This window comes from Sinocyclocheilus grahami, unplaced genomic scaffold, assembly GCF_001515645.1.
Source record: "Sinocyclocheilus grahami isolate Dianchi unplaced genomic scaffold, SAMN03320097.WGS_v1.1 scaffold149.1, whole genome shotgun sequence".
NCBI lineage: Eukaryota > Metazoa > Chordata > Actinopteri > Cypriniformes > Cyprinidae > Sinocyclocheilus > Sinocyclocheilus grahami.
Window position 1 is genome coordinate 1,452,954 of NW_015505328.1, and position 14,770 is coordinate 1,467,723.

Sequence of the window (14,770 nt, forward strand, 5' to 3'; positions counted from 1 at the left end):
AAAAAATATATATAAAAATAAAATCTGTAAAAATAAATATAAAATCCTAATATAAAATCTGGTCTAGGTCATTTCATCGTTTGGCAACAGTAAATGTAACAAGATTAAAAAAAAAAGAATCTTTAACAGAAATGTTAAAATCATTCTTATTATATATGTTCCAAGTATTCACTGCACTAGCTGCATATCATTAAAAAAGTAAATGTTCTACTTTTCCCGTTGTAATGCATTTAAAAGCTTTTATTCTACATGCAATGGCAGTATCATCTTGAGGATCAAGGCTAGTGAATCCCAAGAACAAGAACAAGCTTGTAATGCTGGAATAGATTAATATATTCAGCAGCAGTGAGCTAGAACAGAGGATTTCTGCCTTACCCCCGCTGAGCATCAGCGCACACTTGCACGTGCAGTTGTCATTGTCCATGTCTTTAGTGCTGAAGTCAGCGCCGTGGATCGCCAGACTGCTCTGTCTGCCCGCTGTCCCGCTGTGGCTCTTCAGGAACAACCTGAGACAGAGGGAGGACAGAGAAGAAGAGAGGGGATAAGAGCACAGAGAAAGACTTTGTAAACAAGGAGGCCTTAGACAAAAAAAATTACTGCCAGAAACATCCACGAGTGATTTATACAGATTACCTTCACACTCATGACCCATTCTTTACTGTTAGCATCAGTTTTTAATAGTATTGGCCAGGAAACCCCATACCATTTAATCCAAACACCAAAGCACACGTAGAAACCACACAGAGTGTGTAATTCAACTCCAGCCATCTACACTTGAGGATTTCAACCGCAAATTCAAAACCCTCACTTAATGCAGGCTTGGATTCAAATGCTTAATTTTATGCAGCACTGATGCCCAGAGTTTGGTGGTTGAAGGGTGGCCTATGATTTTCCCATCTTGCTTCATCGTGTCACCAATAGTTCTGCCCACGGTCTTAACCTGAGGGTTATTACCCCTCTGACTGTTTTTTTTTTTTATCCAAAGTGTCATACTCAAAGCCAAAATACTATACTGCATGGGCATTCCAGCAGTGAAAGGAACACCAAATGAAACATGTTCGGCCCCTCAAAATCATTTCCTGAAAGTCATCACCACAAATAAGATCAGACAATAGATTGAGCTTTATAAATCTCTTCTAAGATGAATCTTGGAAAGCAACTTGGAAAATATTTTTTGGTTATCCTTTTAGGGATGTCCAAAGAGGCCAGTGATGCAACAACAGGCTTTAGAGGCCAAGTGTATGATTGCCGTTCTTATTGTTAAGTGGGATTTTTTTCTTAAATTTTTTGGTCCTCACACACATCATCCATCTTATAGACTCTCTTATAACAAGCTGTCTAATCATTTTAAAGCCACCCACATCAAATATCGGTTGCAAACTTTCTTCAGTGACATCATGTCCATTAAGATGAAGTGCGTTGTTGTGGTCTCTAAACAAAGATAAATGAACTGGTTGTTTGTGGTTTCCGGATATGCTTGATGCCAAACCAATGTATTTTGTTCTTCGCTGACACTAAAGACTATATTTTAACAGCCATTTTATAATACACAAATGCAATACTGATCGCACTTGTTCAGAATGACTGCATGCTTCATTTAGATGTCAAACTTGTCAAGTTTCAGTTTTTATGAGGAAATAAACTTCCAGGACATCCTCAGAATTTTAACGGCAGACAAAAACATGTTGCTGCATAATTTGACTTGTAACTGCACAATTTAACTGCACTTTACAAGCTCACTACTTCATAGACCTTAGCCAGACACCGTATTTAATATTTTTTTTATTAATTTAAATTGATTTTTACTTTTTTTAATTGTTTTTATTCAAATTAAAATCACTATTTCAAGAGAGACCTGTCCAAAATGCACAAACATTATAAAAATGTGACTAAATACTATAATACTAAATACTCAATATACATTAAGAGTGTGACAAGTTTACATTAAAACACTGACACTGGCCAACATATAAAAGTTATTTTCAGAAACAATTTTTGTCTTATGCAGTGATGCACATAAATCATCAGATTTGTGCGCTATAATTTAAAAGTGATTGAATATTAACATATATCTTTCAAAAGTTTGGATGCAGTAAGATTTTTAAAAAATGTTTTGAAAGAAGTCTCTCATGCTCACTAAGGCTGCATTTATTTGATCAAAAACACAGTAAAAACAGGAATATTGTGAAATATTATTACATTTTTTTCAAACAACTGATTTCTGTTTTATTTTGACATGCAATTTATTCTTGAAATGGCAACCAAGAAACATATATTTTTTAAATATCTATTATTAAAACACAGACTCACCAAGACTTCTCTCAAAAATAAAGTAGTATTTAAGAAATCAGTTTATATTACCATTCAAAAGTTTGGGTTCAGCAAGATTTTTAAAATGTTTTGAAAGAAGTCTCTCATGCTCACTAAGGCTGCATTTATTTGATCAAAAACACAGTAAAAACAGGAATATTGTGAAATATTATTACATTTTTTCAATGTTTTATTTTGACATGCAATTTATTCTTGAAATGGCAACCAAGAAACATTTTTTATTATTATTAAAGTTATTAATGAAATAGTAGTCAAACCTGATATTTTTGTATAAAGTGTGATTCATTTCAGGATTCTTTGATTAATAGAAAGTTCAAAATAACAGCATTTACATAAAACAAAAATATTTCTGAATCATTATAAATGTCCTTACTGTCATGTTTGATCAATTTAATGCATCTTTGTTGAATACAAGTATTAATTTCTTTACAAAAAAAAACTTACTGACCCCAAACTTTTGAACAGTCTATTGATAGATAATCAAACAGTGCTTTACAAAACTGTTCCAGTTGAAGAACCCTGGTTCAAAGCATTCAGATCAAGTCCTTCACACACAAAAACCAGGTGAATAAATGCACACCTACTCATCTCCAGTCACTGTAGTTTCAAGTAGGCAACACACTCAAGTCGTGTGCGTTCAGTTACTGTTGTCCCACGAATGTCATGTCATGCTATGGCCTTTTTTTCAGTTTTGAGCTCAAACATCTGCATGGCCAACACAGGATATTGTTCCTTATCCTCCTTCTCACCAGCTTCAATGAACTATTGCTGAATCAGTCCAAGCCTTACTAGGAAAAGCTGTGATGAAAACTGAGAATGGAATGAGATTTATTTGGTGTTTCACAACAGCACCCCGAGGGAAGTGTTCTGGTGTCCGGTCATTTTATTTTCCCAATCTGAAATGATGGCAGTTTGGTAATGTTCCTCACCGGATATGTGATGTTTATTCTGAGTAAAAGAGGATGTATGGATGTGTTTTTCCTAGTTGAAATCATGTTCATCAGACTAAACTATTATTCTGCAACACAAACTAAAAGAAGGCAGGAAGCAAATACACAGTCCTTTTACAGTACAGCAGCAGAAAAACAAAAACCTGAGTGCTATAAGTCACACATGCCATAGGGGTCCATGCGTCAGAGCCCCTTGCCAAAGACTGAAAATAAAAAGCCTTATATATCGTTTCCTCTCTGCAGCTGTGGGACATGTCAAAACCCATCTTAGTGTAGTGTGATAAATGTGAGGCCCACTCCTGAGAGGAACCCACGGTTAGCTCCTGCCGTGCGCCACATCACACATCCCATCTGAAACATGCAACGATCCGGCAGCGATAATATTTCTTTAATTTGGTAATGTTGCTGTGAAATTTATGTCTCTGGAAACATGAAATACTGTATACAGCGTCTTAAATATACTCTAATGACAGTTACTGCGCCCTTTTGCTGGCCCAAAACATCTTAAAATTTCATTTTCATCTAGGAGGTGAAAGTGATCATTCACGGTTACTTCTTTTTGACCTCATCTGGATATAACATTGAGCAAATAATGTACAAAAACTGGCTGTCAATAAAGGAGACCTTTGAGATGTATCTGTGCGCCCTTTTGCTGACAGCACTTTGGAAGAACCTTGTGATATTGATAGTATACACTTTTAATGCTTCAGAGCAGAGTTCACAGCCTTCAGGGTGTGTGTGCCAAGACCTCCATACAAAATTCACACCAGACACAGCTGAGGTGATCTTTGCAAAATCTGTGGATTTAAAACTTGGCTGGATGGAAGATATTAAATCAAGATAATTTAATCTGCTTTCAAAAACAAACATATACTGTAGCACAATTATGTCTTTCTGGGACCTGAAAAGCAGGTATATCTTGCGGTTTGACATCACTTGTGTCTGTGCATATACTCAAGTCACTCTTGGTACTGGATTGTGACATTATAACATTTCAGGTACAGTATACATGCTTTACTGAAGCCACATGGCACTATTTTAAAGATCAAATGTGACCCTGGACCACAAAACCAGTCATAAGGGTCCATTTTTTTTTAAATTTAGATTTATACATCATCTGAAATCGGAATAACTAAGCTCAACATTCCATTGATGTATGATTTGTTAGGATAGGACAATATTTGGTCGAGATAGAACTATTCTGGAATCTGAGGATGCAAAAAAAAAATCCAAATATAAAAAAAAAATCCAAATATTGAGAAAATCGCCTTTAAAGTTGTCCTTTAAATTATAAATGCATATTACTTATCAAAAATTAAGTTTTGATACGTCTATGGTAGGCAATTTACAAAATATCATTGATATGATCTTGATCTTTCCTTAATATCCTAATGATTTTTGGCATAAAAGAAAAATCAATAATTTTGACCCATACAATGTATTGTTGGCTATTGCTACAAATATACCCGTGCTACTTATGACTGGTTTTGTGGTCCAGGGTTACAAATAAACATGTTTACTTCAGGTGCTTTCTCAGTTTCAAAGTAGTCCAGTCAACTTCCTTGCCATTTTTATTTACCAGGTCAGTTGATACTTTAATTTAAAACAAAACAAAACAAAACATTTTTGCTTTTATGCCACATTGGGGGGCACAAAACACTGATCAAAAACAAAATTAAACAAAAACAACATAAAACAAAACATGCAAAACAACAGAACAAAAACATACAAAAAACTTAAAGACCACTCATAACAAATAAAAACAAAAACTCTAAAATCAACAAACAAACAAAAAATACTAAGAAAGTTTTTGTTTTCAACCCCTCATTGCATTTGCCTATGCAATATTGAGAATTAGGTCTTCTATTTTTAAGACTGTTTTTAAAAACAAAGTCAAGTACATTGTGAGCAATAAAATATAAAAATGCTGAAGTTCCAGTGAGTTTATTTTGGCTTTTAACTGCTGTTCACCTTTTCTACTGATTTTTCCCCCTCAATTATTTTGTACCTCATCCTCTCTCCTAATTTAAAGCTTAATGCATATTTTACTAAGAATGCCCACACAAACACACGCTCATGCAAAAAGATCATCATGGTCATCAGCATATGTTTTGTTCTGGATGCTGGTTCCCAGCATGGGACACTGGAATGCTAGTTTCCCCACCAAACTTTTAAACTACTGTAGGTTAACCAGCAAGACTTGCTTGGTGAATCAGCTCCATGTGAAAACACTGTGGCTCTGCTGGCACAAATCAGCCTGGACAGAGCTGATTTAAGCAGGTCTTCTCAGCAGGGATATACACACTCTACTCAATCAATATACAAAGCAGCCATGTAAACACAGGCGGAGTCTGGGTGTCTGTCAGTGCTGTGGGCATTGGCGCTGGGTCAGTGGCATTCAGCCAGGCAATATGAACAAGACTGACCCCCCGGCATGACCCCATCCCAATGGGAAAACAAGGTTGCAGCAGCACTGTCAGGTCCCTTCAGAGACTCCCAGATACTGACCCCTACCCTCCATAACTTTCCTTGTGTAGGTTCACCATAGAAACAAAACACTGGGCTCTCCCCAATTCCAGCTCACACAACACTCATACAATTAAAAAAACTCAAACCGGCTGCTGTAAAACTTCCACATTATGAAACAAATATATATATAATTCATTCTGAATTATTGCTAGATATCATTTTTCAACTCTTCCTTACATGGCTTATTAAAATAGCTGAATAAAATGCTTCTGCTCGGCTGGAGATTGGGAACGTAATTTATGATCACATTCAATTTAGTGATGTAGAGCACTGTATAGGTGCCAAGCTAACATTAGTCCAGCATTGATCTTTTGAAGCAATTACGCTCAAGATCCATTTTGCTGATTGTTACACTCCCCGAAATTAAGGAGCTTCAGAATTCATAAGTTGTGTAAACATGACTGTAATAAGAGCTGGTGTTTATCAGCAGCATCTGCAACAGCGCTCTCAAAATTGTCAAGAAATTTTATACATGACATAAATGGTGTAATAGGTATTTTTCTTCATGTCAGTTTCCTCTCTCCTTTTTGTCATGCTATATTTTTTTATAATTTTTCTTCCTCAAGTTATGCAGTTTTAAAATACACAATTTTCTGTATTACAGGATGGAGAAAATTACATAATAGTGAAGAAAAAATATTTAGCACTTTTGCACAAAGATGCAGCAGTCTGACAGTTTAAACCATATACATAGGTCTATAATACCTGGAGGTCCATATACAGTGGGTACGGAAAGTATTCAGACCCCCTTAAATTTTTCACTCTTTGTTATATTGCAGCCATTTGCTAAAATCATTTAAGTTCATTTTTTTTCCTCATTAATGTACACACAGCACCCCATATTGACAGAAAAACACAGAATTGTTGACATTTTTGCAGATTTATTAAAAAAGAAAAACTGAAATATCACATAGTCCTAAGTATTCAGTCCCTTTGGGTGTGTATACTTTCTGTACCCACTGTATATATATATATATATATATATATATATATATATATATATATATACTGTATGTGTGATATTTTCCAATGTTGTCACTGCAGATATATCACAATGATTGTCAATTATATTGAATGGATGCACTGTTTTGCCAGATCCACCGCAGCTGACATGCACTTCCATTGTGGCCGATGTAAACCAATTATTGTAAAATCCCTAGTAAATCAAATGCTGTCCATTGTTCACCAGTCAAAACTAAATTGTGAGACTGAGACAGTGACCCTGTGGTCCACCCATGTCAAAAGTCAGTGTAGTGTCACAGGCATTGATTATTTTCACAATTGCTGTCATGGTCTGCCTATTCAGTGCTCCTGAAACCAGTTGAAGTTTCCACTGCATAAGCCTAAAAAGTCTGCATAGGGCAGAGCTGTGGTCAGTTAGCTCCACCGAGGCATATAACATTACTTTGTGATAGCGGTAGATAACTATACTTGAGGTTTGCCAAAAGAATGCACAAGACCTGGAAAAAATTTAATTGGAAAGGTTATTTTTTCCATGCCAAAGTCTGATTTTCATCTTGTTTTAGTGTTTACACTAGAGTATATCTCAGTCTACACTTGAATTTTTGCTGAAATATTCTTGACTTAAATCCATGTTGTAGCACAAGGTTAAAAATACACACACACACAAGAAACACCAACCTGAATTACAACACGTAAAACATGTGTTAAATATTTAATATCTTAAAATGTGATTTAAAATTAGATAGAAATATAATTTCTTTACTGTTACTTTTGATTAATTTTAAGCATCCTTGCTGAATAAAAGTAATACTTTCTTTCAAAAAGAATGTAATTAAAACATAATTACACCAAACTTTTCATTGGTAGTGTGCATATACTGTATAAAGAATATTATCAGAATAACATAAAAAGTTACTGACTTTGACTAAAGAATAAAAATGATCTCAGTTTCACAAGTTCACACTTACATGTAATTAAATAAAGGTTATGCGTATTTGGCGTGCTGTCCGGGGAGAGGGGTCCGAGCTCGGTGTCCAGCCCGGCCAAAAAGCGCTCCCCCAAAAGTAATTAAAACAGGACAGCAGCCAGATACGTGCATTTACGACCCCCCAAAAAGCAAGGCTTAATGTTAGAGGGGTGCTGGACGTCCTTTGGTATACGTTTATTGTGGCAGTATCTAGGAAGAGAATTTGGTTTCTGTGGAAGTGTTCAGTGCTGAAAGACAAAGCTAAAGGCTCCTGCGGGAGACTCGACTATCGCGGCAGTAGAGAAAGATAGAAAAGGCTCCTGTGGGAGCAGGCACTGAATAAAAGTAATACTTTCTTTCAAAAAGAATGTAATTAAAACATAATTACACCAAACGTGGGGAAATATAGTAAAGGCTCCTGCGGGAGCAGACACTGCTGCGGCAGTGGGAAAATACAGATAGGGGCTCCTGTGGGAGCGGTCACTGCTGCGGCAGTGGGGAAATACAGATAGGCTCCTGCAGGAGCAGACACTGCTGTGGCAGTGTGGAAATACAGATAAAGGCTCCTGCGGGAGCAGACACTGCTGCGGCAGTGGGGAAATACAGATAAAGGCTCCTGCGGGAGCAGACACTGCTGCGGCAGTAGAGAAATACAGATGAGGCTCCTGTGGGAGTGGCTACTGCTGCGGCAGTAGAGAAATACAGATGAGCCTCCTGCGGGAGCGGACACTGCTGCGGCAGTAGACAAATACAGATGAGGCTCCTGCGGGAGTGGCTACTGCTGCGGCAATAGGGAAATACAGAAAAGGCTCCTGCGGGAGCAGACACTGCTGTGGCAGTGGGAAAGAGAGAAAGGGGCTCCTGCGGGAGCAGACACTGCTGCGGCAGTGGGGAAATATGGAAAAGGCATGCTCACGCTTGGGACGGCTCCAGTAGCTATAGCTGAAGAAAGAGGGGGAAAGTGAGGGGGAATGGTGGGCGTCGGGGCCTGCGCCATTAGCGGAGTCATGCTCACGCTTGGGACGGCTCCGGGAGCGGAAGAAAAGGAGGGGAAGAGAGGGGGAATGGTGGGCGTCGGGGACTGCGCCATTAGCAGAGGCAGCCTCACGCTAGGGTTGGACGATGGGGCTGTAGGCCATGGGTAGGGGAGGGGGTTGGGAGTGGGGTAAGGAATGGGCTGTGGATGGGTCTGCACCACTATCGGAGGCGTGCTCACGCTAGCATCTGCTACGGGATTTGGAGGCCGCTGAACAGAAAAATGGTTATTAGTAGCATGAGGGAGCGGAAGAGATGTGGGCCTGTGTTACAAATGGAGGTAGCCTCACATTTGCTTCAGCTGTCGTAGCTGTAGGCCATGGGAAGGGGGTGGGGTTGTGACGTCATGAAGAGTCTGTGTAGCCTGCACTGCTAGTGGAGGTAGCCTCACGCTAGCGTCTGCTACGGGAGCTGGAGGCCACTGAAAGGAAATAAAGGGGGTTAAAAGTCACAGGACGGAAATACTGAGATGTGAGGGCCTGTGTTGCAAGCGGAAGCAGCTTTGCGCTTGCTTCGGCTGCTATAGCTGTAGGCCACGAGAAAGTGGAAGGGTTAGTGACATTTAGCAGGACAAGCTGAAATGCCTGGGTAGCCTGCAGTGTTGCAGACTTAGTTTGAGTTGCAGTCAATTTGTTGCTAGATTTGGCAACTCCTCAAGCCTTGTCCACATTAATACGTTTCCGTTGAAAACACATCTTTTCCTCTCGTTTTGGCCTTCCATCCACACTAAAACAAGGAGTCCAGGAAAACAGAGCTTTTAAAATGCTTTCCAGAGCGGATACATTTGAAAATGCTGTTTTCACGTTTTAGTATGGACTTTGAAAACGATGACGCATGTTTAGTCATGTGACACATTGTACCAGTGTTGCCAGATTGGAAATGTCCAAGTATCGTACCAGAAGCTCAAAATTATCGTATTTGGAAGAAAATTATCGTACGCGAGTCAAACGTACAGAATACAGCTATTTACCTAAACCAACAACTTTTTGACACGACCTGCAAATTACCACAAATAGATAACTAGGCGTACCGTGTTTACATTGGACACGAGCAGTGCGACGAAATACTATAGAAACTATTATAATCAGTGACTGTTTGCACTGGATGCGACACGACACGACACATCCCGACACATCCCGACAGGAAACTAATGCTTCGTTCCATTTATGACGTATTAAAATGATTTTTAACACTCACTTTGTCACATCCAGTGTAGACAGACTTCAGCTGTTAACTCCACATCTGAGCCGCTGTCATCGGAAGCCTGTGTGTTGCCAGATGTTGAGGGGGTTCTTGCCATCATGGACAGCAAACATAGTGCACGTTGGCTTTAAAGCAAGGCACCCTCATGCATTCTTAACACACTCTGAGGTGTGCATGAGCTCATTTAGAGTGTCTGTAAAGAGTCGATTTCGTGCACGAATATAGAAGCCCTAAGACTACAACTACCATCATTTGAATTGTCATAAAATTATGAAATTATCGTACATTATGGGATTTTATTTATTTTTTCATTATTGATCGTACATGGTACAGGTGTCAAAATTATTAGTGATGTGACGTTCGACACCGAGGCTTCGAAGCATGTATCAAAAAAAGGAAACATCTCACAGTGAAGCACTGTATCGGAGCTTGATTAATTTTGCCAAAACCACGTGATATGTGATGTCCGTAGCTTCGTTTTCGCACACACCCATGTGACTGCTTCGTATTCTGATTCAAATAACGCGAACCACTTGCAGTTTCAGGTGTCACTCACTTTGAAAAGAATAAATCATAATACAAATAAATATTTGCATGTGTAGTTTTGTGCATGTTCATTTTGTATTAATTCCTGGTTCAGACACTTTAACTGACCATTCTATGATAATCTTCGGTTATTTTGATCATAGCCTATATATGCCTACAGCCTTGCCTATTTTCCACAAATTTATTCACACTCATGTATTCATATTGTGTAATACAATGACTGACGTGAAGACTTATTTATATAGACTTCATATTTTCTTTGCTTTATACAGGTTTTCATAGCACAAACTCATTTATTATCTGAAACCGTCCAAAAATGGCTGGGTCGTCTGGGACGCAAAGGCAGCTTTTTCCACCTTTTGACCCCAAGATGTCGTTAGTGTGCACCGTCTTGAAAAGCTTCGAGTAATAAACTTTTTTACATACAGTTGAGGGAAAGCCTCGGTGCTTCGCAAAGCTTCATTTTTCCATCGCTAAAAATTATCGTACAAATACGATAATTATCGTACGTCTGGCAACACTGCATTGTACCAATAGACATGTTTATTATTACTAAATTAGTAAGGCTAATTTTACAGTTATGAGCTATTCACTTTCACACTGTTGCTAAAGATATTTACTTTGCACGCTCGTCATATTACAGACCTAAAAAGACGGCAGAAAATTTACTCACGATTGCTGTCCTGCGGCAAAACACGAGGGCAGTTGCGTTTTAGATCAATTCTGAGTGAGCGCGCCGTGGGCGTGTCAGTAAATGGTGAAATATTTCCTTAAAGTGTTGGGGAAAGCTACTTTTAAAAGTAATGCATTACAATATTGCGTTACTCCCTAAAAAAAGTAACTAATTACGTTACTTAGTTACTTTTTATGGAAAGTAATGCGTTATATTACTTTTGCATTACTTTTTAAATATAAGCAGGGCTTGATTGTTTTTAATATAAGAAGTTCTATTTATAGCAAATGTAAAAGCCCTTTCACACCAAAAAGTGTAATGAATAAACCTCAGGCTGAAGGAAAAGTAAATTCACGTCTGTACAGTAGAACACAGGAGAAGAAACACTCTTCAGCAATAAAAAAAACGAAGCACAATTGTTAGTTTCTCTAAAGTCATTTTTGCTTATTAGTATGGTTGAACTGGATCATCAAAGGTCAGCACCAAAGATATTGGTTAATAAAATGGGATTGGATACATTTGTGTTATTTAACATTTAATTATTGCAGGTTTGCGTCATATTCTGAGTTTGCATTTTACTGTTTTAATTCATTTTGATGAATACTAAATCTGTTTTTTGTGAGTGGGATGAATTAATGCACATTCACATTTAGTCTAGAACTACAGTAACATCATGTTCACACAGCGCACACAACGCCTCTGTACTCCTGATTTCTCTCAATATGGGGACAGGAGACTTGTCAGTCAATAAATGGGAAAAAGTAACTGGCATTACTTTTTTGAAAAAGTAACTCCGATATGTTCTTGTAATTTAAAAAAAGTAATGCGTTACTTTACTAGTTACTTGAAAAAAGTAATCTGATTACGTAACTCGCATGTAATGAGTTACCCCCAACACTGTCCATAAATGAATTGATCCTGCCAGAAGAATTGCATGAAATGTATTATGTCTGTTCCGTCTGTATCATCTCAGTGAGGTTTTATACATGCACATTAAGGCGAATGTAACACTTTCAGACATTTTAGTGTGGATAAACTTTGGGAAAAAATGTTTGCCTGGTGGTTACAAAATGCCATCAACATCCGTTTATGTCATAACGTCGTTTAACAAACTTTAGCCACGAAAACCTGCCTGAAAATTAATTAATTTGCAACACGGCCTGCGCAGTTCGCGGAGGCAGCCTTGAGCTAGCGTCCGCTAAGAGAGCTGGAGGCCCGGCTGCGTACGGCGCTGCGGCCGGAAGAGCCGCGGTGAAAGGCTGAGCCACAGCGGGAAGCGAGTGAGACTTTGCTGCGGTGAGATCTGGGGCGCGGCCCAGGCTCGTTGAAGGCCTGCTGCTGCTGCGACCCAGCACTCGAGGAGAGCCGGGTCTTGTGCGGGACGATGGTAGTGTCGAGTGAGGTGAGCTCGGGGCTTTGCATGGTCTATTGGCCAGAGCGTGTGGCTTGTCGAGTAGAGCAGCGGCCGCGATTAAGCCTGGTGCTCGGCGGCCGTGTCTGGCGAGAAGGAGTGATCATGGGGCCGGCAAATTGCGGCCGAGGATCTGAAAAATCCCCAGTATAGGTCTTTTCGTTGGACAAGAAATTGGGTCTGTGGTAAAAGGAGCAAACCGAATGCTGAAAGTCGAGAAATAACGAAGGTAGGACGTACTTGTTATTTAGAGCAGTTTTCTCTTGCGCTGATTGGATAAATGGTGTAATCACTAATGATGAACTGGCCGTGTTAATTATCTGTGCGTGCTCCTCCCGAAATTTGTTTATAAACATCACTTAAATGTAACATTAGAGATTTACTATTCAATTATTAAAGTGTCAAAACTAATATGCATTTGTAATATTGCCGTCTAATAACGCTGACTGATTTGTAGGATCACACTTCTCACTCCCCTCATATACCCAAAATTATTGCCTCGGACCTTTGCAGAAACTTGGTTATGTCAAGAAAAAAAAAAAGGAGATGGTCATTATTTGAAATTTATTGTTCTGGCATGGTATACATTCAGCCAAGTGCTATTTGCTCACTTCAACCTTTACCCTGTATGTAGTTTGGAAATCATTAGTATTGAAAAAAATGTAATAAGCTTGCCAGTTAGTCATGATTTAGGTTATGGGATTATGCTCCATTATTTCTGTATGCAATTACTGCTGTTCTAATACCAACTCTTTTGTAAACTAGCTTTAAATTTAAGCGAATGCAAGTGGCTGGCAGTCAGACAAATATTTCCTGACTGGAAAGTCTCCACGTTGGTTCGGACAAATAGAAATGCTTATGCATCGTAATATGTTAAGTTCTAAATTATCCATTGTAGATTCATGCACACGCTTGTGGAATTTTAAAGTGCTTTTATGTGCCATAGATTATGTGTGTGTGCATATGCACAGTATGTGTGCATGCATTAAGCCCAACTGAATTCTGAAATGCTGGTGTTACCGCCATACTTCTTAAAGGGATATTTCACCCCAAAATAAAAAAAATAATTTTTACTCTTCCTCATGTCATTCCAGAATTGTATGAGTTTCTTTCTTTTGTGGAACACACAGGTTTGGAAAGACATGAGGGCAAGTAAATGATGACAAATTTTGTTTTTGGGTGAGCTATGCCTGTAACTACCTTATAGCTCACCTTTCCTATAGACTACAGCTGACTAAACCAGCACTTGAGAGCACAAACTACACTGGAACAGCATAAAACTTCCAAAAAACAGGCTGTAAACATTTTGCTGACGCTGCTGGGTTTTAAAAAGTAAACATACTAGACAGGCCTATCTGCATACTACATCTACCGGTTGTGCTTTTTATATACACAAACTAAAAAGGTTGTCAGGTCAGAATCTGAAGGTCTAATCTGAATTGCCAGAGATGGCAACCTCTTGCACACTTTGTGTTGGGCCAAAGAAAGAGTTTGTTTCAGCCAGTATTCTCAAGAGGCAGTGTGTGATTACCATAGCATAACAGTTTGAGAGAACAAATCTATTTTTAGAGATGAGAATGCTGATTAGATTCCTGAAACTCTTTACCAGCACAGGCCACTATGGGCCAGCCAAGTGTGCAGGACACCACGGACCACAGCCGAGCTAAGATCCAAATAATTTGAAGTTGAGAGCTCGTATGTGTTCACCTACCTGTGCATGAGATACAAGTGCAAAGAACACAAACTGTGTTTGACTTTCTTTTTTTTTGCATTTTAAAATAAGAAATCTTAGTGGTTAACAGGGCTAAAAAAGGGGAAGTGTTTCGCGTGACAACCCTAATTCAACCCCAGATGGAATTAAAACAAATAGCTTTATTCCTCCCCATAGCTTCACCCATGAATAGCATTTAAAGATCCCAGAGAGAGTAAAACTATGAATGAACGCAGGAACTTATCATCAGGCTTTAAGAATAACAACACTTTCATCTTACCCGTGATGTTCCCACAAACTAAATATAACAGAATGGTTCATATACATTTCATATATAAACATATACCTATAAGCATTTTGTTTCTTTATTTCTTTTACTATTTATTTATGAAGGATTATGTGACACTAAAGACTGGAGTAATGGCTGCTGAAAATTCAGCTTTGTCATCAC

The 14,770-nt window shown here is 38.6% G+C and overlaps 1 protein-coding gene across 1 annotated transcript in view; it reads right to left on the reverse strand.

Annotated features, from left to right (window-relative positions):
* angpt1 (angiopoietin 1) overlaps window positions 1-14,770 on the reverse strand; it is a 54,899-nt gene that overhangs the window by 4,641 nt on the left and 35,488 nt on the right. Inside the window, exon 8 of the mRNA XM_016281271.1 lies at window positions 376-506. Within this exon, the coding sequence (XP_016136757.1) occupies window positions 376-506 (131 nt within the window). The remainder of the gene's footprint in view (window positions 1-375; window positions 507-14,770) is intronic.